Source organism: Mytilus edulis, chromosome 12 (assembly GCF_963676685.1).
Source record: "Mytilus edulis chromosome 12, xbMytEdul2.2, whole genome shotgun sequence".
Lineage (NCBI taxonomy): Eukaryota > Metazoa > Mollusca > Bivalvia > Mytilida > Mytilidae > Mytilus > Mytilus edulis.
The window spans coordinates 75,895,683-75,922,003 of NC_092355.1; the positions used below are offsets into that span (position 1 = coordinate 75,895,683).

The window sequence follows — 26,321 nt, forward strand, 5'->3', positions numbered from 1 at the left end:
AGTCCTTAATTAAATGGCAAAACTCAAAAGCTCAAACATATTAAATAAATGGCTAACAACTCTCAAATTTCTGACATAGTTTTAGACATCAAGAGAGGATTATATGGTCTATACAAACACAATAAGTAGAATAAAAAACATACGACCAAAGAAGAAATGTTTTATGATTGGACTCTGCACAAGATTTTAAACATAAAACACTTTTGAAGAAACAATTTTCAGATGAGGGAGTCGGGCTACTAGTTATTTTTTTTTCTTTTAAATTAGTTCGATATACTTTTCAATCTGTGTACTGGTCATTTGTTTTTATTGACCTTCAAAATATTTTCATCACTTCTTCCTATGCAATTTTGAAATAGTTCTTTATCATCAGGTGTAACTCCAGTGTTTTTTATTTGTTGTGCGAGGTATTTGTATTTTTCAAATGCGTTAAGGCTTCGAGGAATTTATCATAATGGTCTTCTCCACTCAAAAGTATTTCCATTAGTTTTCTGTTCTTTTCCTCATCTGATGTCAGAATTTGAATCTCAGCACTTTCATCATCTGTCAACACTTTAATAAACTTCAGGTGATCTACTATACATTCAAACTTATAGACTGCATCAGGCCACTGTGATAAAGCTACAAGTATACCTTATTCATTTATCACAATCATAATATCACATAAAAAAACAGGTTTCACGTGAGCAGAAAAATCACTGTTTATATTATCGAATCGAAAAACGAAAAGACAAAAAAATACATAGCTAATCGAGTTATTGAATTGGAAAAATAACAAGAAGGAAAACGACAATGACTGACCGTGAAATATTATTTTCATGTTGCCATTTATCCTTTTATTTTTGAACTTGCAACTTGTATTTCTATAATTAAAGTACACTGTGTTTAAAATACACTGTCACAAATGTCTGGACCAGACAGTATACAATATCTAGGCTTGAGACTTGACCACTTGCATATATGTTAAATGTGGATGTGTTTATTTGTCATTTGTTGAATATGAGTACACATATAACTATTTTTGACTATGAAAATCACAGATGTTATACTTTCTAGATTCGTCCAAGATTTATAAGGAAATGAGTAAAAGCTAAAGATTGTTTTGTTCGCTAGATCATGCCGTCACCAATAATTTAAGATCAACAGGGTTTTTTTTATAAAAAGAGAATGTCGATATATACTGTATAAAGAAATTAATGAGCCTCATAGGCAGTGTTAAACTCGACAAAAAACAGTGGAATATATTTAAAAAAAAATCAAACATGTAAATTTTACAGAAATTTCTTTGGTAACGTAAATAACCATAAAGAGATCTAAATATCTAGAGTGTAATACCGTATTGTTGATAACATTAATAAATTTTGGATGAAGAAACTTTTTTTGAAATTACATTAATAACAATAAAAACTACATTGAACAGGAGGGCATACTACACGAGGAAAGGTAATCGAATACCCATCTGGAGCACCTTGCTTTCATCCAGGTTCTGTTGAGGCTTGTGTTATTTTGTTGTTTGTCTTTGATCATGTTTGGGTATTTGACATGGCTTTGTCTGTATGTTAAATAACTTACGAGTTTGAATGTCCGTTTGGGAACTTTCGTATCTCCTGTTAGAAGGCAGATTTTGCAAGTTTCAAGAAAGATAAATTGTTTTTCTTAGTGTGTCACTTTCTAAAAGAGGGACGAAAGATACAAGAAGGACAGTTAAACTCATAAATCGAAAATAAACTGACAACGCCATGGTTAAAAATGATAAACAATAGTACACACGACACAACACAGAAAACTAAAGAATAAGAATATCTGGTGATTGCATGACATCTAGTTTTCATCTGACTTTATTTGTACACCTACCGTATAATGGTAAACACATGGTCAAAACAATCACCAATGCTACGGCAAAGTAAATACAGTTTAATTTATTAGTTCTACCTGTAAACAGAAATGTATGTTTAAGTTAAACCGTACACGATATAAAAATAACAAAATATGATATGATTTCCAATTAGACAACTCTCTACCTTAAACCAAATGACGTACAGGTTAACAATTATACATGTTATAGGCCACCATAGGTCTTTAATAATGAGCAAAACCAATACCACAGGGAAAGCTGATGGAAATCCCCGAATCGACAAATTCAAACGAGAAAATTATTTGAATCATATAATAAACGAAACATGAATAAGATACACATAATTATGTCTTGTTAAATATATTTTCCCCTATCGACCAACTGGACTTTTTCACGAGAAAACTCCAGGAACTAACTAGTTTGTAACAGACTTCCCCGTTTCCTAGCACATTCATGTTGATGGTTGGAGCAAACTAGGGGATTATATCTTACTGTTGGTGGGTGGGTTGTATAATGTTAGTAACATATATATCCTCTTAGGACGGGTAAATATTTCACTGACATATAGTTGAACTTTGTCATTTTTGAAGTAAATACTTGCATGAGAAATGCATAATGTTTCCAGAAAAATCAAAATTATTTCAGACACACGTATTTCTCTTCTATCAAATGTTAAAGTTAATAGTTTTCACCATCCACTCAATACTCTTATAATTTTTTATATGATGCTTTTTGTGTACAATATTCAGTTAACACAGTTATATGAATTTGCTAAAGCTAAGCCCTACCTCAGTAGGACAACCGGATGTGCCTTTTCGGCCAAAATGTGATTCGGCGGCGCTCAGTAGTCCTACGCCGAAAATTGGACTAATTTACGTCGGCCGACGTCAACTGAAAAATGGCGCGCTTTTGTATTTTTTTTAAATTCGTTTGCGGCAAAGTGCGGACGATAAATACTGTCGATTTTAAGCATATCTACATGAGAAAAATATATGAGTTTACATTTTATTTTCATTTTTGATCATTGAAACATAAGGAAATCTTATTTTTTTACATCTGAACATAGAATTTCGGATTTTGATTTTCTGCACTATAGGATTAAATGGCTATATCAAAAATGGGAACAAAAAAATACCTATCCTTCGATTTGCTAAAATTTTTTACAACTTATTCTTGCGAGTTTTTGGCATCGAAATTCGTAAAGAACAGAGGTGTCCAAGCCAGGGCAAAAATTTGTTCCCATTTTGAAGTAGGGGTCTCAATCTTTTATAGGTTTTTCCTTGCATGGTCGGTAGATTTGAAAATTGGAAGAGTTTCTGTTTTTAAAGTAAATATTTATTCAAATATCATGAAAAGGTGAATCATTAGGTATAAAACCACTTTAAATATAGCAGTTTATGTCACTGAATTGTAAAATTATAGATTTTTTTCGAAATTGAAGAAGGCGCCATTTTTGGCTATTTTTCCATTACGTCTATTGATATGCTAAAATTATGAGGTGTTTCTAAAAAATCTCCGACTCAATTTTTTAAAAACTTTCATATGCTAAACTTTGGTACAAAATGTATGTGTTTTGAAAAAATTAGGCACTTCTATCGAGTAGAAATGGAGAATGGTCACCTTTACTTTGTATGTCCCCACTATGGGGGCCCTGTTCCTCCCTTTACCTTGTTTCTGAAGAACACGATAGTAATTCATCTCTCGAAAAAATTATCCACTAAAAATGGTTGAAACATATCAAATATATGATAAGACATCAATAAATTTTACTGGATGTGATTTTTTAAGCAGAATTGCCGGAATCGACCTCAACCGAAGTTGTGTCAGTATATAAATAAACGTTGTCAATTTCCGGCGCCGAAAACGCCAACGTAAAATGTCATTAAAAGTTGGATTCTTTTCTTCTTTGTAGCAATTTTGGTAATCTTAATGCCAAGGAAGGCATGCAATATGTTGAATCCATACCAACGTTATACCATACTTGGTACCCTAGAGTGTTAGGCTTACACATCATGGGACCCCGACTGATTTGTTGAAATCATGATCGTACTTTAACTAAAAGTTTACAAAGTAACTTATAAAAAACAAGATTCATTCCGTGAATATTGCTACCTGCCGCTGAGTTTTTAATGAACATTCAATCTGATTCGGTCATAGAAAAGCTGTTGATATTCCTTTCGTTAATATAATTATCGTTGTGCGTTTTGTTTGGGTTCTTATTTTTAAAAGGGGGCGTTGGCAGGGGCATGCTCCAGTCATGCTTCAATGATTCCCTATATAATCAACCAAATTTTTCCCACGAAAGGGCCCCCCCCCCCCCCCCTGGATCCGCCTATGTACTTGTTCGCCCTGGTTGCTTTGCCCTTATACCCATTCGCCCTGTTCTTTTTTTTTTTAATTTTGTTGTCCTCTTTAATGTAAATTATTTGAATGAAGTATGTAAAATTTGGTTGACAATTTTGTGCATAAACCACATACGCCAAAACGTTGGAGATTTTGTCTGGATTGACTATTCATTTGCATCCATTGCTACACATGCATTTATTTCTAAACATATTTTCACTTTTGCATACAGATGCAGAATATTCCTTTTCAGCCTGTCTTGTGTCATGTAACAGGGTCTTTTATACATGTGGCTCACTAACTGCTTTTTGTTCAAATTAATCTTTTTAGACATTTGATATCTGGTGGAGAGTTGTCTTATTAGCATTGATCATACCCCAACTTTCTAATTTTCATATTACTGAAAGGTAACTGTATTTATTACCTTGAATTGAATAAATAACTACTTACAAAAAACAATTCCACATGTAAAAAAAATAAATGAAATATAATTTCAAATGATACAATGTAGCTAGCCTTATGGAATATTTTGTATGTTGTGCATCTCTTTTCTCCTTTTAGTGACGGGGGGCCTATTTTGTATGGTTGGCTGCTTCATATCTGGTGATGGGATATACATTTAGTTATGCAGTGTTGAATACTGGTCCCGACCCCCCTAATTGATAGGAATAAACAAAACAAAAATTCTTTCACTCAATCTCAACAACAAGGCAAAAGTGAAGTAAATCAATATAAGCATACTACTGGTTCTGCTCTTTTTCTGCTCTTTGGTTGGGTTGTTATCTCTTTGACACATTGCCCATCTATATTCTCAATTTTAAAGATTATTCAAGTATGTGATATGTGATAAATATCCAAAAATGAGCTTATTTGATAAAATTCAGCCTTGATCCACAATTTCTTGAAAAAGTACCAAAGCAAAATACAACATGTGGGTACATGTCTAATTTAGCAGGAAAAAAGTCGAATAATTCTGGAATGGCAAAACTTGAATTTGCCCAAAACTAAAAGCGAGCTTTTGTAAATTACACTCATGCAAAATAAAAGGGAAACACTTGAGGCCACAGGGAAGATATAATATTCGGTTGTCAGAAGTATAAAATAAACGTGGAATCTTATTAAGTATATATAACAGTGAAATTGCTTAAAACAAAATATTCATGAAAACAACTGAGTCAAAAATCTGATTTTTTTAATAAATATGGTGACATTTCACTTCTGCACTTTTTAATATATATGTTGATGAGTCTCACATATTTAAAAAATCCTCTTGTTACTAAACTTTGGAGCCCATAGTCTGTTAAACTTTCATTTATTAAATCCTGCATTAGTTCAACAAAAATGTCCGCTTATAATCACTTGAACCACCTCGGATACCATTCTGTACATGAATATATCTCTCATAACAAATTTCATATAAATTGCTGATTCCAGGTATCAAAATTTTTATCCTCCAGTAAAATTATTCCTCTGACAGGATGTGTTGTCTACTGAAAATAAAATTTTTTGTTATTAAATTAAGTTTGTTAATTCAATCAAAAAGTAATGAAGAATGATAATTATAATATATTGTATTTTATTGTTATTGCCATCTATGACCTCAATACAGTCTGCTCAAGTCATTCTCTTATCTAAAAAAAACAGATGCTCCGCAGGGCGCAGCTTTATATGCCTGCAGAGGTTGAACCCTGAACGGTTGGGGCAAGTATGGACACAACATTCAAGCTGGATTCAGCTCTAAATTTGGATTGTGATTAAATAGTTAACACAGCATAGGTTTCTGACACAGAATGAATGTGGTCTAATGAACTTAAAAAATGTTTTTTGCCTTTGAGCAATTCACTATGCTGTTAATATTAATCCTCTCAAAAAAATGTTTGAAGAAATTTTCTTTTTATTTATGAAATCTGAAATGAAAAAAATTTACCCCCCCCCCCAATTTTTTTTTCACATCCCCCTTTCCCTTATTCCAAAACTGATCTCAATTCAAATTTCTAATGGAGTTTGCAACAATAACTACTCATTTAAATACATCATAAAATATTAAAACGTAAAGAAAGTGCTTGTAATCACTGAATGGTAAAGATTGTTTTAATTTATCAGTTGGTAGTAAAAGTGAATATACATTGTATATTGTATAAAACAATGATTTAAGTTGATTCAACTACTATTCTGAAAAAGAAAGATAAGACTCCAATTGAAAATTTCATGCTATTGCACAATATTGTGCAATTAGATATTTCTTGCTATTGCGCAATATTGTGCAATTGAAAAAATTTGCTATTGCACAATACTGTGCAATTGAAGATTTCTTGCTATTGCGCAATACTGTGCAATTGAAAATTTCTTGCTATTGCACAATACTTAATATAATAATTTTGGATCCTGATTTGGACCAACTTGAAAACTAGGCCCATAATAAAAAATCTAAGTACATGTTTAGATTCAGCATATCAAAGAAGCCCAAGAATTCAATTTTTGTTAAAATCAAACTTAGTTTAATTTTGGACTTTAATGTAGACCAATTTGAAAACGGGACCAAAAATTAAGAATCTACATACACAGTTAGATTTGGCATATCGAAGAACCCCATTTATTCAATTTTTGATGAAATCAAACAAAGTTTAATTTTGGACCCCGATTTGGACCAACTTGAAAACTGGGCCAATAATCAAAAATCTAAGTATTTTTTTAGATTCAGCATATCAAAGAACCCAAACATGGCCAAGGATTCAATTTTTGTTAAAATCAAACTAAGTTTAATTTTGGACCCTTTGGACCTTAATGTAGACCAATTTGAAAACAGGACCAAAAATTAAGAATCTACATACACAGTTAGATTCGGTATATTGAATAACCCCAATTATTCAATTTTTGATGAAATCAACCCTTTGGGCCCCTTATTCCTAAACTGTTTGGACCAAAACTTCCAAAATCAATCCCAACCTTCCTTTTATGGTAATAAACCTTGTGTTTAAATTTCATAGACTTCTATTGACTTATACTAAAGTTATGGTGCGAAAACCAAGAAAAATGCTTATTTTGGCCCCTTTTTGGCCCCTAATTCCTAAACTGCTCGGACCTCAACTCTCAAAATCAATCCCAACCTTCCTTATGTGGTCATAAACCTTGTGTTTAAATTTCATTGATTTCTATTTACTTATACTAAAGTTATTGTGCGAAAACCAAGAATAATGCTTATTTGGGCCCTTTTTTGGCCCCTAATTCCTAAACTGTTGAAACCAAAACTCTCAATATCAATCCCAACTTTTCTTTTGTGGTCATAAACCTTGTGTCAAAATTTCATAGATTTATATCTACTTAAACTAAAGTTATAGTGCGAAAACCAAGAAAATGCTTATTTGGGCCCTTTTTGGCCCCTAATTCCTAAAATGTTGGGACCAAAACTTCCAAAATCAATCCCAACCTTCCTATTGTGGTTATAAACCTTGTGTTTCATAGCTTTCTATTCACTTTTACTAAAGTTAGAGTGCGAAAACTAAAAGTATTCAGACGACGACGAAGACGCCAACGTGATACCAATATACGACCAAAAATTTTTCGCGGTCGGTCGTATAAAAATGGTCAGATTTATTAAAACACTTCATTTGCATGGATATGATGCACATCATGTAAGAGTTAATTCCCTTATATTGTTTTTTTTATCATAAATTAAATTTAAATTATGGTACCCTTCATTCTTGAAATTAGGTTTTAAATCCAAATGTAACTATCTTGACATTTATACAGCATAGATAACAGAATAAAATCTTTAAACTATTAAAAGAATACCATTCGGCCTTAAAGTCTGTGTATGATTCTTTTACCTATATCTCATTAATTATAATTTCCATCCTCAATTTATTCCATTGGCAACTTTTATATTATTTTTATATTATAAAAAAGAATAATTTAGTATATAATTATGTCTGACTGTTAAATGTAGATATTTTCAGTCTATTCCCTTATGAAAACAGTCTGCATACCATGTATATTATGTTTTTGTTTCATATTTGTGGGATTGAAATCATAGCACACTGTAAATAACTGACTGTTTTTACCCTAAACAGACACTTTCTGATTACTTACCCTTAATATATTTTAGTCCTATTGTTTTCTATCAAAATCATTTTGCTTTCAACATTAATGTTACTGGACACTGGTCGTTGACATTCCATTTGATTACTGTTTTCTTGCTGTACATGTATGTATATCACACATACACATGTACATGTACAAGTGTTTTTTGTTGATATATAAAAGTCCTATGTATTGAATTTTGATTCATAGTGAACATCTTTCTCCTTCCTGTAAATATAAAGCAAATGTACATACAATTACTAAATAAATTATATACTAAATTATTCAAAGCAAAATTATACTTTGCATTGTTATTATCAACACATTAATACAAATTTGCCATATGAATTACCAAGAAAATACATGTTTTTACTAAGTATTAAAATAATTATGCCTCAAACATTTTGCTCAATACATAAAAGTTAAAGGCAATAATGGGCAAAGAAAATATTTCCAAGTCTTGAAAATTTATTTTTTATGTATAATATAAAAAAAGAAGATGTGGTATGATTGCCAATGAGACAACTATCCACAAAAGACCAAAATGACACAGACATTAACAACTATAGGTCACTGTACAGCCTTCAACAATGAGCAAAGCCCATACGGCATAGTCAGCTATAAAGAGCCCCGATGAGACAATGTAAAACAATTCAAACGAGAAAACTAACGGCCTTATTTATGAAAAAACGAACAAACAAATACATGTATGTAACACATAAACAAACGACAACCACTGAATTACAGGCTCCCACTCACAACCCAGTTTTTCTCAATTAAAATCATGGAACAACCACTGTCATGACTATTGAGACCTTGTTGGAAAAAATTTGGTTGATTATATAGGGAGTGTACATGTATTATATAAATGAAATCAGGGACATATAAAAGTTCAAAATTCTTTATATTTCCAATTAAGGGCCCCTGACGGGCAATAATGACAACAATACACAATACATTCTGATTCTTAACACATAAACATATAATGAGTTTTGTTTCTTGCTTGTTCATGTTGTTATAAGTGTCAAAAGTGTTGGCTGTTATGTTTTATTGTTGTTTTGTTTTGTATATGTTTTTATATGTGTTCATGTGTTTTAGTGATGATCCTTTTGTACTGGATTTTATCCTGAATAAAATTAGTTAGATAGTTAGTTTATAATGAAGATAAAATTAATTGTTCCCAGATAAAATGGGAATTTATTTATATAAGACCAGGTATAAAGTAGCCAAGAGTTAAAGTGAATATGTCTTACATTCTAATGATTTAGTACATGGACGTCTTTGACGTGCAGCAAAATTCATAAGTACCCACCAACCCCACCCCCTTTTTTAGAGAACTTACAGTCGGCATGAAACATTATCATCCACGCTTTCAAATTTGATTCATTTTGGTCCGTATTTGCAGTTTCGTGTTTACAATGTTCACAAAGTGATAGCGTGAATTATTTGCTTCGAATTATTTCCAGGGAGATCGTGAAGACCATTTTTTTTTAATTTTGTCTGTCCAGTTTGAAAACGGATGTTGACAGTGAGTATAATATTTCCGGAGACAAGGGCGGATACCCCAGACCGAAATCCGAATGTAATAAAATAATAAAAGTGATAAATAGTAAATTCATTAGGGGACATGAAAAGGAAATGATGAAAACTTGGATTTCAATATTCATGTTTCATATTATTTTACACTTTATTTTTGCCGTTTAAATCATTTCTTGGGATACGACTTCTTTGAAAATAATTACCTGCAATATCTGGAATAAAGCTTTATCTTTTATGTTGTGTGGCACAAAGTTTAAGCATCCAAGAATGTCATTAATGCAACTTTCAACGAAGAATGCCAAATCCGACGTCAAATAATGGCCGCCATTACGTGTTGACAACGTCGTCTAGTGAACCGTATCACTGAGCGCCGAAATCCTTACTCAGGCGCTTCCGGTTGTCCTACTGCCTTACCCCAGCGAATACAAAACATACTCATCAAAACTTAAATAAAACTACAGTACACTGCTGATCGTACACATAATTTTTTTAAAGTGGTCGCTGGACGATTTTTTCTTGTCTTCTGATGGCAATCATATGTGTGTTTCCTTGAACGAACAGGACGAGTGGTGCTTGCATAGCATTAGCTGCTGACACTGACAATCCCGCTTCTCGAGTTCATGAACTTTGTCCAGCTGTTGTTGGTTCATTGATTGTCTTCTCTGGGTTTTTTTTTTAATCCATGGCGTTGTCAGTTTTTTTTTAAATTATGTGTTTGAATGTCCCTTCGATATCTGTTGCTCTCTTTTACCAGCAATCAGTTTTTACGATTTAAATTGAGAAAAATATGATAGTTATTTTCTGTTTTTTTTTGGTAAATTTGATTCAATGTTGGTCTTTTTTTCTTTTATTTAAAAGCGGAAGTATGATTCATTTTTTACAAATGTAAACATACCTTCGTTATAATCATTTCTAACGTCCTTAAATCTGTTTTCTAATGGCGAGGAGAAGTTTATTTGTTGTGACCTGTATAAGATATTAAGAAAAATATCGACAAGACAATAACGAATGTAAAAGTATACACAACATAATGGCCATTTAAAAAGTATAAATAGCTTCAGATTATACATACAGCAATGAACCTAACTTTTTAACACGCTTGCTCTTTATACCGCAGATATATGATCATTCCCATATAGACTTGTAACTGTGATAACTTGTTTAATCTGACAATAAAGTCGTGCATTCGTAGGAGCCAAGTAGGAAAATATACTAAAACTATCTTTACAAAACACGGAAAATCTGTTGGTTTCTTAACTTAACAACCATTAATTCGAAGAGTCTAGTTTGATATTTGTACATCATATCTTGAAACGTAATGAACTCGGAAGTCTTAATAGATAAATACATGTACTTGTAGTTAGTTAAGAGTGATGCATATTACACATTTTAGTAACCGTGAGGTATTAATGATAAGTAGAAACATATTTCATGTATTGAGCTATTACGTCAACATGTTTATATGATAATATTATATTCAGAGAAAAGTCCGACACCTAACTTTTTCACTGGTTTTAGGCTCCCGTAATGTCAAATAAAGGCAACAGTAGTGTACCGCTGTTCAAAACTCATCAATCCATGGACAAAAAACAAAATCGGGGAAACAAACTAAAACCGAGGGAAACGCATTAAATATAAGAGGAGAACAACGACACAACACTAAAATGTAACACACACAGAAACGGACCAAGCATCAGACAAAATCCCACGAGAATAACAAATATAACATCAAAACCAAATACATGAGTTTTTGATAGACAAGTACCGTGACACGTCTTATCGCAATGTAAAATAACACTAAAAAATAAGAGAAATCAAATGACGCAACGTTAAAATGTAACACAAACAGAAACGAACAATTATATAACAATGGCCATATTTCTGACTTGGTACAGGACATTTTTAAAGGAAAAAATGGTGGGTTGAACCTGGTTTTGTGGCATGCCAAACCTCGCACTTTAATGGCAATGTTAAAATATAACATTGAAATGACAACATAATATTACAGGACTACAATATAAATAAATAGGAGAACGCATTAGACAAAGAAACACATGATTAATAGATAACAAAAAGCATCAGGTTTAAAATTCAATAACGCGCCTCGTCCACACAAGACTTACCAGTGACGCCCAGATATAAAAGATCGAAAGTAAAAAAAGTACAAAGTTGTACAGCACTGAAGATCAAAAGATGAATTAGGTTGTGTCAAATACGGCTATGTTTATATGCTTGGGATAAGAACATCCTTATTATTTAGAACAGTTAATGCTATTGCAAACAGTAAATTTTATCAAATGAATATAAAAGATATACATAATGAAACTGAAGTATTAACTAATTACAGAAAACAAAACCCGAATACATAATGCAAAGACCAACACAGAATAGACACACCCGACTCAGTCCAGGCCTCAACGCAATAAATCATAAAAATGACGTCACATCCGTGTGAAAAGGCACAAAAATTACGTCACATTTGAATTTATGAAATTTCTGAAACAGCCCAAAAATGACGTCACATATGAAAAACTGTATCTCAAAAGTAAGATAGAATTAGGATTGATTTAAGATTAAAATAGAACTAAATACTGGTATTACATTTAAACACAATACATATTGCAATACTTATTAATAACACTTAACTATAATATATATATGTCCAGTTTGTTATGAATCCAACTTCAAAAACAGGCTTTTGAACCTTATGTCTTCACCATTAAACTCTTTAAACGTTTCTTTTTTTTGTATTTCGAATTAAGGTGAATCAGATCGAAGTTTAAGCGACATATTTCCTTGTTTTGCCATCACAGTACGTACAGCAATACATTATTTACCGTATGAATTAGGAGACATATTACATAATGGGAAACTTTTTATAGATCCGCACAACTGATCATAACGTTAATAGTGTTACAAAAATATATCAAGTTGTAAAAATAATATCACGTTTTGAAATTTGCTAACAGAACCGGGCACTTCATGGCTTGCTTAAAAAAACTACATGGAAACAAAAAGATTTTCAGATATTTCTATTTTCAAACTTTATGTTTATGCTCTGAACTATTTTAGCTAATTGTTAAGCATTGCTGTCATTTATGTGTTCAACAGTAGTATCTAACATGTATGAACTCGACATTCTTACATGTAAGACTCATCAGTTACGCTCGAATCATAGAAAAGTGAAAAGGCCAAACAAATACAAAACAAAAAGTTGAACAGCATCGAGAACCAAAGATTCCTAAAAATTTTGCCAAATACAGCGTAGTTAATCTATTTCTGAGGTAGAAAAGCAGAAGTGTTGTTCGAGAAGGATTGCTCGATGGAGAAAAAAATCCAGGTTGATTTTTTAAAACAAAGTCACCAACTATAAGAGGAAAACAACGGAAAAGAAAAACAAACACAAAAATGCAAAGAGACGAACTATTTGATAACACCTGCAAATTCTGACATGGTACAAGAAAAACTTGTGGATTGAACCTTGTATTATGTCTAGCCTAACCTCCAGCTTATAAGGTAATTATACAAAGGGCAACAGTAGTATACCGCTGTTCGAAATTCATTAATCGATCGAGAAAAAAACAAATCTCGGTTACAACTTAAACAGAGGAAATACATCAAATATAAGAGAAAAACTACGAAACAACAAAAATACAACACTAAAATGTAACACACACAGAAACGAACTATAATATAACAATGACCATGTTCCTGACTATGTATAGGACATTTTTAAGAAAAAATGGTAGGTTAAACCTGGTTTTGTGGCTAGGGCTAGCCAAACCTCCCGCTAAAAAATAACGTTAAAATGACAACACTATATAACAGGAAAATAGTACAAACAATCACATGAACAAGTACAGGAAAACGCATTGATAAATAATATAATATTACAGTGCATTACATAACATCCTTTAAACAGCAGAATGACAACATACATCTTTTATAACTTTCTTTCAATAACACACCAGTCGTACTGAAGTCGATAGGGTTGTTAAGAAAACTGAAAGAGTTTCAAAGTGGCAAATTACTTACGGTCTGACGATAATTTCTAGACATGATTTATTCCGAACAGCAGTACCAATAACATGATTAAAGGGACACTGGTTATCTGTAATGACACAAATAACATGAAATTAATTGAAGTACACATCCTGTAAGAATAAGTATGTTTCATCATTTTGTTGTTTTAAGTTTTTTAATAATTGACATGCACATTCATATATACCATACGATAGTGAAATCAAATAAGATTAAGCAACAATTTCGTTAATAGAAAGTTAAGATGTTATATTAAAATGTTAATAGAATTACATGGGTGTCGGTAATGAATTTAATGATATTATTGTTCACAAGACAAATATCAGTAAAAAGTATTCTCTTTGTTTTCGGCTATAGTTTATCATTTGCATTAGGGGTTTTTGTTTTTCATGAATTATAATACCCAACTGTTCCATAATATATCTAGTTGCAGACTAACAAGGGCATACACAATAATTAACTAAAATGTAAAGGAAAATAATCAACATTGGTTTGTTCTTGAGTTTTACCAAAATATTTACTGGTTGTTTTTTTAATTTTTCAAAAAAGGAAATATATACAGATACATTAGTCGCAGTAGCATTAAGTATAATGAACAAAGTCAGGAATACGACAGTTGTTTGCCATTCATTTGATGCGTTTCAGTTTTTGATTTTCTATTTGATAAGGGACTTTGCGTATTTAATTTTCCTTGAGTTCAGTAGTTTTGTTATTTAAATTTTACATCATCATTCTATTAGGGTATACATCAGTGGTGTTAAGTAAAATGTTTGCTCACATTTGCCTTCATTGTTACAAATGAGTTTGTGACATGAACAATCTTCCTCTGAGGGTATACAATAACAGTTGTGTTTTGGTGTGGTCACAAATATGTACCCTTGTGAAGAATCACATCTACATGTTGTATCATTTATCATACTTCCTTCACGGTGGACGAGTTGACCCTCTTCATTACAAAAAGACTTTTGATACACACACTTATTGTTACCATCAGTTGAAAATGGGAAAGGCTGATATCTTTTAGAACTGCATGCTGCTTTGTTGAAATATGGTTCGAATATAAGTTTGCTGCCTGAAATTGATATAAAAGAAATTGAAAGAAGAACATTTTGCAATATAAAGTGGTTAATCTTTTTAAAAAATAGGTAGGTATAGGATGATGGCCAATGATAGATTTATCCCCAAAATAAAACAGAAGTGTCGAAAAAAAGCAATCTTTTAAGGTCACAATATCATTCGACAATGAGCAATCCCCATACTATATAGTAAATAAACTCATCATAGATACCAAGATTAAATTTTGTATCTCACCGACCAGCGTTTCGTTTACATATGAATCATCCGTGACGCTTGAAACCAAAAAAGTTAAAAAGGACAAATAAAGTACAAATTGAAGAGCATTGAAGACCAACATTCCTAAAAGTTTTGCCAAATACAGCTAAGGTAACTAGGCTTATGTTACATCCTCTTAAAAACAACAATAGACATACACGAGCTGGGGAATTAAAGCATCGTACGTAGGAGTCAAATGGTCATCACTGTCAACGAAAAAAGAAAAGCAATTCTTATAAGTGTTAATATCAATTTAAGTTATGGTAGCTTTATTTAATACAATAACATTATCAAAGTTTGTTTAACACCATGCAAAAATAAGTCGCGTATAGATACCCCAGATTCCGGCGTACCCTTCGGATATTCTACACTATAACTCTCCTCATCTGTATATATGATCAATATCTGTATTGAAAGAGTACAAACGTTTGATTTAAATAAATAAATCATATGAAATATCTTTTTTCTTCTTTTGAATATATCGATTCTTTGAAATTTGACACATTAATTTTCAAAAATCAAAACTAACTCTTAAATTAAAGTAGATTAGCTGTAGCCGGCCATCTTGAATTGTGAAAAAGCAGTTCACAATACGCATAGCTCTTTCCTAACATCTGAATGTAATTAAAAAGCAACACAGAAAATATATATTAAATAGGGTGGATCATCAGTCTATATGTCCGTAGAGAAAGTAAGTGTAAAGATTATAAAACATTGCAAAATACATATCTCATATTTGATTTCTAAACAAATTGCATAGTTTATATGATTTAGCAGGGTGTGATTTGTGTATGACTCAAATGATAATAGTACACTACAGAATGTCGCAAGTAGGAAGTTGACACATTGCAAACAGCAACGTCATGAACAGTGTAAAACATAATCATATAGCATGTACAGAAAATAAAAGAAACTTACACTCTAAATAAAAAGGTGAGATCATAACATCACAATCAAGCTAAGAACAAGAGGCTGTCACAACGACAGCAAACCGGATTTATTAACATTTACTTGTGTCCTGCCAATAACACAAGAACCATAACTGATGAACGGTGAAAGTGAAAATCGTCAATATCAAATTTGACATCCATTTTGTCATCAGTATCAACATAATAAAATTTGAAAAGCTTAGGTTTAATGGTTCATGAGTAAATGCAACAACATGAATGGAAACGCCATTTTTCGATTTTTCAAGAACCATAACTGATGAACGGTAAAAGTCAAAATCGACATTATTGCACTTGACCTCCTTTTTGTCATCAGTAACAACATATTAAAATTTGAAAAGCTTTGGTTGAACAGTTCATGAGTAAATGCACGGACACGACTGGAAAAGCCATTTTTCAATCTTTCAAGAACCATAACTCCTGAACGGTAAAAGTCAAAATCGTCATTATTGAACTTGACCTCCATTTTGTCATCAGTAACAACATATTGAAATTTGGGAAGCTTTGGTTGAACAGTTCACGCGAAAATGAACGGACACGACTGGAAATGCCATTTTTCAAACTTTCAAGAACCATAACTCCTGAACGGTAAAAGTCAAAATCGTCATTATTGAACTTGACCTTCATTTTGTTGTCAGTAACAACATATTAAAGTTTTTAAAGCTTTGGTTGAACGCTTCATGAGTAAATGCACGGACAACATTTGGTTGCCGCCCGCCCGACCGCCCGCCCTACTGCCCGCCGTACATCCCCAAATCAATAATCGACATTTTTGTCACAAAAATCCGGTTTCAAACTAACAAATGAATGTTATTCTTGTATCAAAGCTATGTGTATGTACTGCTACAGATTGAAATTTTGGAGGTTTAAGGTCTATAAAATACTGAATCGCTCCATATGCATGTTCATGTCCCAAGTAAAGCAAATCGTCAGTTGTAACAAAACATTGACTATTGATGTTGCAGGTGTTTGATAATGATAATGTGACTTCTTTGAAACGTCTGATATTGTCCTATTTTAAACATTCCAATGGGAACGAATTATGCCACTTTTCTTGCCGACTTGATTCTTTATTATTATGAGGCTGACTTCACACATGAACTTCCTAGGAAGAAGATAAGAAGTTTGAAATATCCTTTAACTCTACTTTCCGCTATAAATGTTACCTACCGAACTAGACTATTTACCGGATTTGTTATCTCATAAACACGACGGGTGCCACACCTGGAGCAAGATCTGCTTACCCTTCAAGAGCACCTGAGATCACCCCTAGTTTTTGGTGGGGTTCGTGTTGTTAATTCTTTGGGTTTCTAGGTTGTTTCATGTGTACTATTATTTGTCTGTTTGTCCTTTTCATTTGTAGCCATTGCGTTGTCAGTTTATTTTCGAGTTTCGAGTTTGACTGTCTCACTGGTATCTTTCGTCCCTCTTTTAAATGTATTAGTTATATAGTAAACACAATTTTTAGGTTAATTAAAAATAATCAGAAGTTGAAGCAGTTTATCAATGCAGAATTTAGTTTTATTGTTAAGTCCATTACAAAAGGAGATACTGTATCATGGGCAATTAATTATTGATAATTAACAGCAGTATTACCCGTGCTACTATAATCCAGTCCATCACAGGTCTCTCGATACGAATTCTCTGGTGAACGCAACAAACACACATAACTCTGACCACAATAAAACTTTCTTGCTCTGAGACGCCAATGTCCTGGCGCTGGACATTTTAACTCATATACAAATGTCAAAGCAATGATCTGCAAAAAGTGAAATTACAAAAAATCTGAACTCCGAGGAAATTTCAAAAAGAAATTTCCGTAATGAAAATTAAAAGCGCAAATACATCAAACGAATGAATAAAAGTATCCTATTCCTGACTTGGTACAGGTATATATTTAAATGTAGAAAATGGATGATTAAACCTTGTTTTATAGCTAACTAAAGCTCTCAATTGTATGACAGTCTTATCAAATTTCATTAATTTGACAACAATGTGTGAAAAGTAAAATCACAAAAATACTGACTTAAGGAAAATATAATCGGAAGTCCATAATCAGATGGGAAAATCAAATAACAAAACACATACAAAACGAACGGACAAGAACTGTCATATTCCTAAATTGGTACAGGCATTTTCAAATGTAGAAAATGGTGGAAAAAACCTGGTTTTATAGCGCTAACCCTCTCACTTTGATGACAGTCTCGTCAAATTCCGTTATATGTCCGCAATTAGTAAAAATGTAAAAAAAAAATAAAATAGGGGTACAGCCATCAACATTGTGTTATCATTGAAGTTACTATAAAACAATAAAAGACGCACATGAAATTTAATATCCTCGTTTTGCATTTTTTAATATAAGATTGTTTCTATCTATGTAAGATCCATCCATAAAGGATTGACGGGATATAACAGTGCAGAGTCACGTCAAATGGTTATCACAAAATTACTGACTAATTGTAAAAGTATTGATAATACAATAGATTAATTTTGTCGGTCAAAGTATAAAGGATACATATGTACAGAGTCACGTCAAATGAATATAACGAAAAACAGACTTATAAGTTATATTAATATTAATACTGACAAATAATATAATACTCTAACACCTTATTAAGATGATAAACAACGTCACTACGCAGAATCTATACTATTTATAGTCGTGTATTAATTATCAGTTGATAAATAAACGGAATATTTATCGACAAGGTCTTGGTACCTTCCGATGAACGTTTTTAGAAATTCTTTTTATAAGTGTAATTTGTCAGAGTATATAATATTATGAAGTTTTGTTGTTTGTTATTTGATTTTTACAATTGGAATGTTTAGTCTTTATATAAACAAACCAATGCTTGGTTTTTTGTTTGGTCTTCGTAAATCATTGGAATCCACGTCACATCTCCTTATTTCCAAGTAAAATCATCAATTGACTAGTTGAGGAATATTCTGCACAATCTATTTCTTTAAAGACAAAGCCTAAGCGCAAGACCATAGACGTGTAAACAAACTTAAAACAGAACATCAGAAATATACTTATGCCAACTTATAAAAATGTATTTATTTGATACAAATAAAATTACTTACTTGAAAAAACCAGGGTAATACTGCTGTTTTCATTATATAGAGGTCAGGGAATAACTTCGATCTGCAAACAATTTAAAACCAAAAGTTATTGCACCTAATTAGGTATTACTTCCTGTGCATATTGGCACACGTTTGCTATATACATATTGCACACATATATATCACAACAGCACAACACATAAGTTGGGTCTGTGAGATTAAACAGCAAATTAAAACAACAAACAATGAGATTTTTCGTACTTAATTAAAAAAAAGCAAAACAAATTTTCTGTGTAAAACGTTTCTTCATGTTATTTTCGAAGATTATACTTTTTTTTAACGCAGAATCAGTCCAAAAATGAACATGCAGACAAGTGGTCACTTATTCAATTTCACCAAAGTTAAGAGGCAAGTTTTAAAAAAAAACCATTACAAACTGTTTATCAGCATGAAAATTGAAGAAAAACAAGAAGCATAAGTCCTCTATTAGTCGTTTTTTTCACTTGTTCTCAACTACGCTGGTGATCTTCCATGATATTAATGTGAAAGCAAAACACCTCCGATACAGCGAAGTTTAAAATTTTAATTCATAATTGACGATTCTCGAACCTGAATTTGATTCAAATGTCAAATATTCGAATATATTCAGAATCAAGACAAGATTTACATATTACCATGCGGTATGGGCTTTGTTCATTGTTGACGACCGTACGGTGACCTAAAGTTGGTAAATTCTGTGTTATTTTGATCGTTTTACACGGAGCTCCACCATTCTAAGGAAAACGTTTGGATGCATATATCTTTCTTATTATTTTATTGGTTCATATTTACATAAAGAATGTTTTAGCTATCAAAACTTGAAACAGAAACGTTTTATAGTAGCATAAGAGTTCATCAAAGTTTCCATCAAGCAACTTGTTATTTTGCAAATGTCGGTGCCCCGCTTGACAGTCTCCCGAATGACCAAATTATTAGAAAACCGTACAGTTCCGTTCCCACACTGTGGGACTTTAGGGACTTTAGGGACTTTCCATTTTGAATTTGCATTGGAGTTCAGTTTATTTTTCTTTATTCTACTGCTGTCTTTATTTATGCAATAGCAGTTAAAATGTTATGCTGTCAAATAACAAATATCGAACATACAACAAAGTGCTATATTAACTGTTGTTCTTTTCTTATATCTATCAATAATACATAAATGGTTATATAAAGCATCGAGCACCAAATCGGCTTTGTTCGTGGTCTTTTTTACTTTTTTACTTTTTTTTCATGTTGTTGTTACAAAAAAATAAATTACTTCAGACCAATTTTATGTGTAATGTCTAAAATTCAGTTTGAAATCACCAATTTCTACGTGTGTGAACATGATGATTAAATAAATAATTACTAATCAGACCATTAATATGACTTAATGCAATATCTACAGCTTTTGGTCTAATGATGTTTATAACCACCAATATCTACGTGTGTGAACATGATAAATTAATGTTCTTTCAATATTATGTCAACAGTTTAACAATCTAACAACTATAATTGTTCCATAAACTGTGTTATTGAGTACTGTACACGTAAAATACATATTTGTAATTATTAAATACCCGTTGGAGATATGTCTATGTTTAGAAATTAAACACACATTTAAATTGTGTAAGATAACATTCAATATTATTGAGGATATTGTACACACTGTTGAGCAGCGATTCGCCATGATAAAAAAAGCCTTGTAAAGTCTATGAATGATAGCGCTATTTCAACGACATCTGTCTAAATGTTAATAATGTTTGTGTGTTTGTTCATTGACATAACTGATAATTTAAGAATGCACTGTTCTTTTTTTAGTCATCCATTTTTCTTATTTTTTAAAACTTTAAATAAGAAAAATAAAGGCAACAGTAGTATACCGATGTTCAAAGACATTATCACTGCACTTTTATTATACAATTTTCTTTATTTGTTTGTAATTGATAATACCATAATTATTTAATCTCAATGTGTTTGTGAAAATGAATAGTTTATTTTGTAACATGATAAACGAACTTTCATCGAATTTATTATATAAAGTTATTTCTACTTACATTTTAATTGACTACGACGCTTGAATAACTAGTAGATCTTTTATTCCTTAATTTCTTCAGCCAACACTTTATAGAGACATCTTACAAGCATAAATACATCTGTTCGTTGGTTTGTTTTGTCAACAATTTCCATGTGTAGGTAAATCGGTGTATGCCAGGTAAATGAACTTTAAAAAACAAATATTGAGTGAATTATCGTTCTTTGTCTTTCAAGTCCATTCGGAATATGAAATATTTATCGTGTAACCAGCACACAATTATACATGTCCTTCAATAAAAATAAAAAGTATAGTATTCTCATTATTTTTTTTAATGATAATTGTCCCCTCCCCTTTTATTTGGACCTTTGATTTTTGTTGCAGCGTAGCTTTTAAACGATCTAATGCATGATTATACAATTATCTTAAATAATTTCTTTTATGTAAGTAGAGCATTGCAGCTCAATTTTAAGTATCCGGTATTTAGAGATAATTTAATTCGCACTTTGAAATTAACAAATATATTCCCAACACAAAATTTAAAATTGAAACTCATCAAAGATATAAAGCTTCTAAATTTGTAATTTTGCACCGCATCAGTTGCTCGAGTCAAAACGGTCATAGGGTGAACGCAAATTCGAAATTGAAGCCGATAAACAAAGCAAAAATACTTAGAAGTTGTGTTTAATACGGCAAATGCGCCTCTTGTAATTGGGATAAAATAACCGAGTGTTTAGATTGATTTAACATTTTATAACCAGTAAATAAAAAGAAAATGTAAACATGTTCAAACTATTGGGTGAAGAATGGGCCCCAGTAAGACAGATATTCTCCGAAAAAGAACAAAGAAAAGAGCATGGAAAAGTGGACTATGTTATAGAAACAACATCCCCATCAAATAGCAGAAATCAGCCTTAGGCCAACAAATGGGTCTATAATGTAGCTAGAAAATCCTGCACTTGTAGGTGGAATTCAGCTTGCCACCAAACAATAATGCAAAATAGTTCAGGGAAATAAACGCCACACTTAAATCTGAAACATACTCTTTTAAGGGATTTCCTAGGAGTTCGGTGTTTTTGTTATTTTACTTTATACCTGGAGTTTTAACAACTAGAGATTTCTGATAGCTTTAGTAAGCCGTAAAAGATCCTGTGTTTTTGTTATTTTACTTTATACATAGAATTTTAACAACTAGAGATTCTGATAGCTTTAGTAAGCCGTAAAAGATCCTGTGTTTTTGTTATTTTACTTTATACATAGAATTTTAACAACTAGAGATTTCTGATAGCTTTAGTAAGCCGTAAAAGATCCTGTGTTTTTGTTATTTTACTTTATACATAGAATTTTAACAACTAGAGATTCTGATAGCTTTAGTAAGCCGTAAAAGATCCTGTGTTTTTGTTATTTTACTTTATACATAGAATTTTAACAACTAGAGACTTCTGATAGCTTTAGTAAGCCGTAAAAGATCCTGTGTTTTTGTTATTTTACTTTATACATAGAATTTTAACAACTAGAGATTTCTGATAGCTTTAGTAAGCCGTAAAAGATCCTGTGTTTTTGTTATTTTACTTTATACAATAGAATTTTAACAACTAGAGATTTATGATAGCTTTAGTAAGCCGTAAAAGATCCTGTGTTTTTGTTATTTTACTTTATACATAGAGTTTTAACAACTAGAGATGTCTGATAGCTTTAGTAAGCCGTAAAATACCCTAACGCATGACTAAATGATAATTTGATATAATTCAAACGAGATATAAACTGCATGAATAATTATTCAAATTACAAACGAAAAGTCAATAAAACCGAAACTTTAGATTGATTCAACATTTATAACTAGTAAATTTGCAGGAAATGTATACATACCAACTCTCTGGTGAAATATGAATTCTAGTAAGACAAATATTCACCATACAACAAAGGAATATAGATAACAGAATGAAAAAGGGGATTGTGTCTTAGGCACAACATCACACCAAATAGCAGAAATCAGTTTTAGGCCACCAAATTGGTCTATAATGCAGATATAAAATCCTGCACTTACAAGCGGACTTAATTAGCTGGATTCACGGAAATTGACGCCACACTTTTCTCGGAAAAATACTCTGATAGAGTTTCTTCCGTTTTTAATTTTCCTCGGAGATCGGTGTATTTGTTATTTTACTTTATTAAAAGAATGTTAACAACTAGCTATAGATGTTTATGATAGCTTTAGTATGCCATAAAAGACCCGAACGCATGTCAAAATAATGATTTGAATTAATTTAACTTAATAAGCAATGATGCTGTCCATTAGATTCCCTTTCTAAATATTAGATGAACAGATGTCGTTGAAGGGGTGCAGTACACTGCATTTGGTTAAGTGATCCTGGTAGTGCATGATCCACTTATATTCTCAATATGGACATGACTGATAGTCATCAAGGTTTACTTGCATTGGGAATTAAAGTCTCATGAAAGTCTGTAGATTTAATAGAACGAACATTTAATTTGTTGGTTTCAGAGCGACATTTTTTTTCAAAGTACACTGTTCACACATTTGAATGAAAAGTCTGATAATTTCTCTGATGATATTTTTTTAACATCTTATGTTTTGTGAATGCCTTCATGACCAACTCCAGAATGTGCAGTTTTAATCATAGGATAAAGTTCTTCTGATGTACAATTATAAATTGTTTCTTCTCCCTTGTGAGTTTTTTTAATTCCCGCTACACTCAAAACATCATACTGCCTTAAGGAATACCTTTGAAGTGCAGTCTTTTTGATTCTTTTACATTACCAATAGGCTCTCTATATTATGTAAAGATTTGTAAAGATTTAATGCCATCACACAATGTAATTATTTCATTATGAAATTTCTTGTCTATACCATCTTTACACTCTAGTTTTGACTTTTTAACTGAACAGGTTTTCTCATATTGTTGTTATATGAAATGTACTCACATATTGAAAGTGTTTAACTTTGTTGTGAACTTCAAATAGGTCATGGTAAAAGTGTACTAATTATTACTTGTACAATTGTATTTGTACAAGTTATAACGTATATGATGTCTTCGTACAAGTAATTACAAGTATAAAATTTTTGTACAAGTAATAACCTGTGCAAAATAATAACATGTATATGACATACATAAAGGTAGGCGAACCCCACAACATGGTGTATGTATGAGACTGCCCAAAGTCAGGAAGGAGCCCGTAACTCAGTTGTTGTCGTTTGTTGCTGTGTTACATATTTGTTTTTAGTTCATTTTGTTTTGTACATATATATATATGGCCGTTAGTATTCTCGTTTAAGTTGTTTAACTTTTTGTCATTTCGGCGCCTTTTATAGATGATTATACGCGGTTACGGTTTTACTCATATTTGATGGACGTTAGTGTACCTATAGTTGATAATTTCTGCGTCATGTGGTCTCTTGTGAAGAGTTGTCTCATTGACAATCATGCCACGTCGTTTTTATTAATATTTTGAACCTTGCGAAATTCTTTAATTCTTCTTTCAGATACATTGTTTATATCTTATCAATGAATGACCCATATTTCAGTCAATTCTTTCATCTCATGAACTTGAACTAAGGATACTTATGATACTAGAAGGACTGTTACATAGATATAGGAAGATGTGGTATGAGTGCCAATGAGACAACTCTCCATCCAAACAACAAGTTATAAAAGTAAACCACTATAGGCGAAGGTACAACCTTCAACATGGAGCATTGGCTCACACCGAACAGCAAGCTATAAAGGGCCCCACACATTACTAGTGTAAAACCATTCAAACGAAAAAACAACGGTCTAATCTATATAAAAACGAGAAAAGAAGCATCATACCTTGATCTCTTCTTCAATATTGACACAAATGAACGAATTGACTATACAATCTACGACAACTGAGGCGATTTCAACTTTCCAATTATCAATTTCCCATTTCTCATGATCGTGCATGTTCACACTATATGGACTTCAATTAAAGGAGTGTGCTCCGCACGCAGACTGCGCCAACAAAGTTATGAGGAAGAATGATTAAAAATAACACTCATCATCACGAATTGGTTGATTTATATGATGCGTCTTAAGGACATATTTACCACGCCTTATGTCTATTAAGTAGCGATCATGACCTATTTCCGAATATTATTGTATTGCTGAGTGTGACTTCGCATTGCCATAAGACGTGTCATGGTATTTATTTATCCAATAGTTTTTTTATTGAGATAGGATGCTGTATTTGTAATTCTAGTCGGATATTGTTATATAACTTATCATTTGTAGTTAATAATTCTATTTACTTTTCTTTTGGTATGTAAAAGTAAATAAATATAATGAATATTAGTTTAAATTCTCCCTCGACCTGCTCGTCCGAATGTAAAGTATTTAATCTCTAAATTCAATAGGCTATAAACAAGACAAACACAGATATAGGATTAGTTGCTCGCAGTAACATCGAAACAAAGGAAATGAAACAGTTCAGAATAAGATGCCGATATAAAAAGTCTTTAAGATATTACTAATTGAAGATAAATCTTTAACCACTAAACTGGACCAATATCAATTTAAAGTCGACAATCGGAACGTCAAATACGACATATTGAATCGTTGGATAATTTCTCAAACTGTTTTCATTGATTCTGTAAATAGAAGAAAACAATCAAAACTGCATATATACATGTACATGTATCTTAATCAGATAAACATAACACTTCTATAGATATATGCATATTTCATATCTATATACATCAACTTCTAATCACACTGTGTGATTCTTTATGTTACACAATGCAACATAGCTCATGAAAGTCTAAACATATATACGTCTCATATATACATACATCAACTTCTAATCACACTGTGTGATCCTTTATGTTACATTCATGAATATCTTAACATATATATATATCATATCTATTATATCAACAACAACAAAAAACAAACTCTAAAGCTATGTCTGAAGCTCCGATTTTGTACTAATTTTCTTATTTAATCTTTGTTACATTTTGATTATAGGTGTAGATTAAACAAGTTTTCCACTCATTATGTTATGTACCATGTGTACGGACTGTAAAACA

At 31.8% G+C, this 26,321-nt stretch overlaps 1 protein-coding gene and 1 long non-coding RNA gene across 2 annotated transcripts; both read right to left on the reverse strand.

The window, feature by feature from the left end:
• Positions 1-203: 203 nt before the first annotated feature.
• Positions 204-21,453, reverse strand: LOC139499171 (uncharacterized). Its single transcript, XM_071287856.1, has 8 exons — positions 21,276-21,453; positions 19,222-19,282; positions 17,734-17,896; positions 14,637-14,930; positions 13,853-13,928; positions 10,713-10,783; positions 1,855-1,932; positions 204-621 (listed from the first exon to the last, which is right to left on the reverse strand). Exons 2-8 carry the CDS (start codon positions 19,252-19,254, stop codon positions 392-394), a joined length of 945 nt encoding a protein of 314 aa, XP_071143957.1. The 5' UTR covers positions 19,255-19,282; positions 21,276-21,453; the 3' UTR covers positions 204-391.
• On the reverse strand, positions 5,388-9,842 carry LOC139499172 (uncharacterized). The gene is made up of 3 exons (XR_011658136.1): positions 9,621-9,842; positions 8,288-8,506; positions 5,388-5,688 (listed from the first exon to the last, which is right to left on the reverse strand). It is a non-coding gene; the product is annotated as an uncharacterized lncRNA (long non-coding RNA).
• Positions 21,454-26,321: the final 4,868 nt, after the last annotated feature.

Bases quoted from the DNA above. Each gene is read 5' to 3' on its own strand.
- LOC139499171 (XM_071287856.1), bottom strand. From the start codon at position 19,254: ATGAAAACAGCAGTATTACCCTGGTTTTTTCAA. The intron at 10,784-13,852 runs GTAAGTAATTTG...TATCTTATACAG, and splicing joins CTAGAAATTATCGTCAGACC to GTCACAACAAATAAACTTCT. The intron at 1,933-10,712 runs GTATGTTTACAT...TTCTGTTTACAG, and splicing joins TAGAAATGATTATAACGAAG to GTAGAACTAATAAATTAAAC.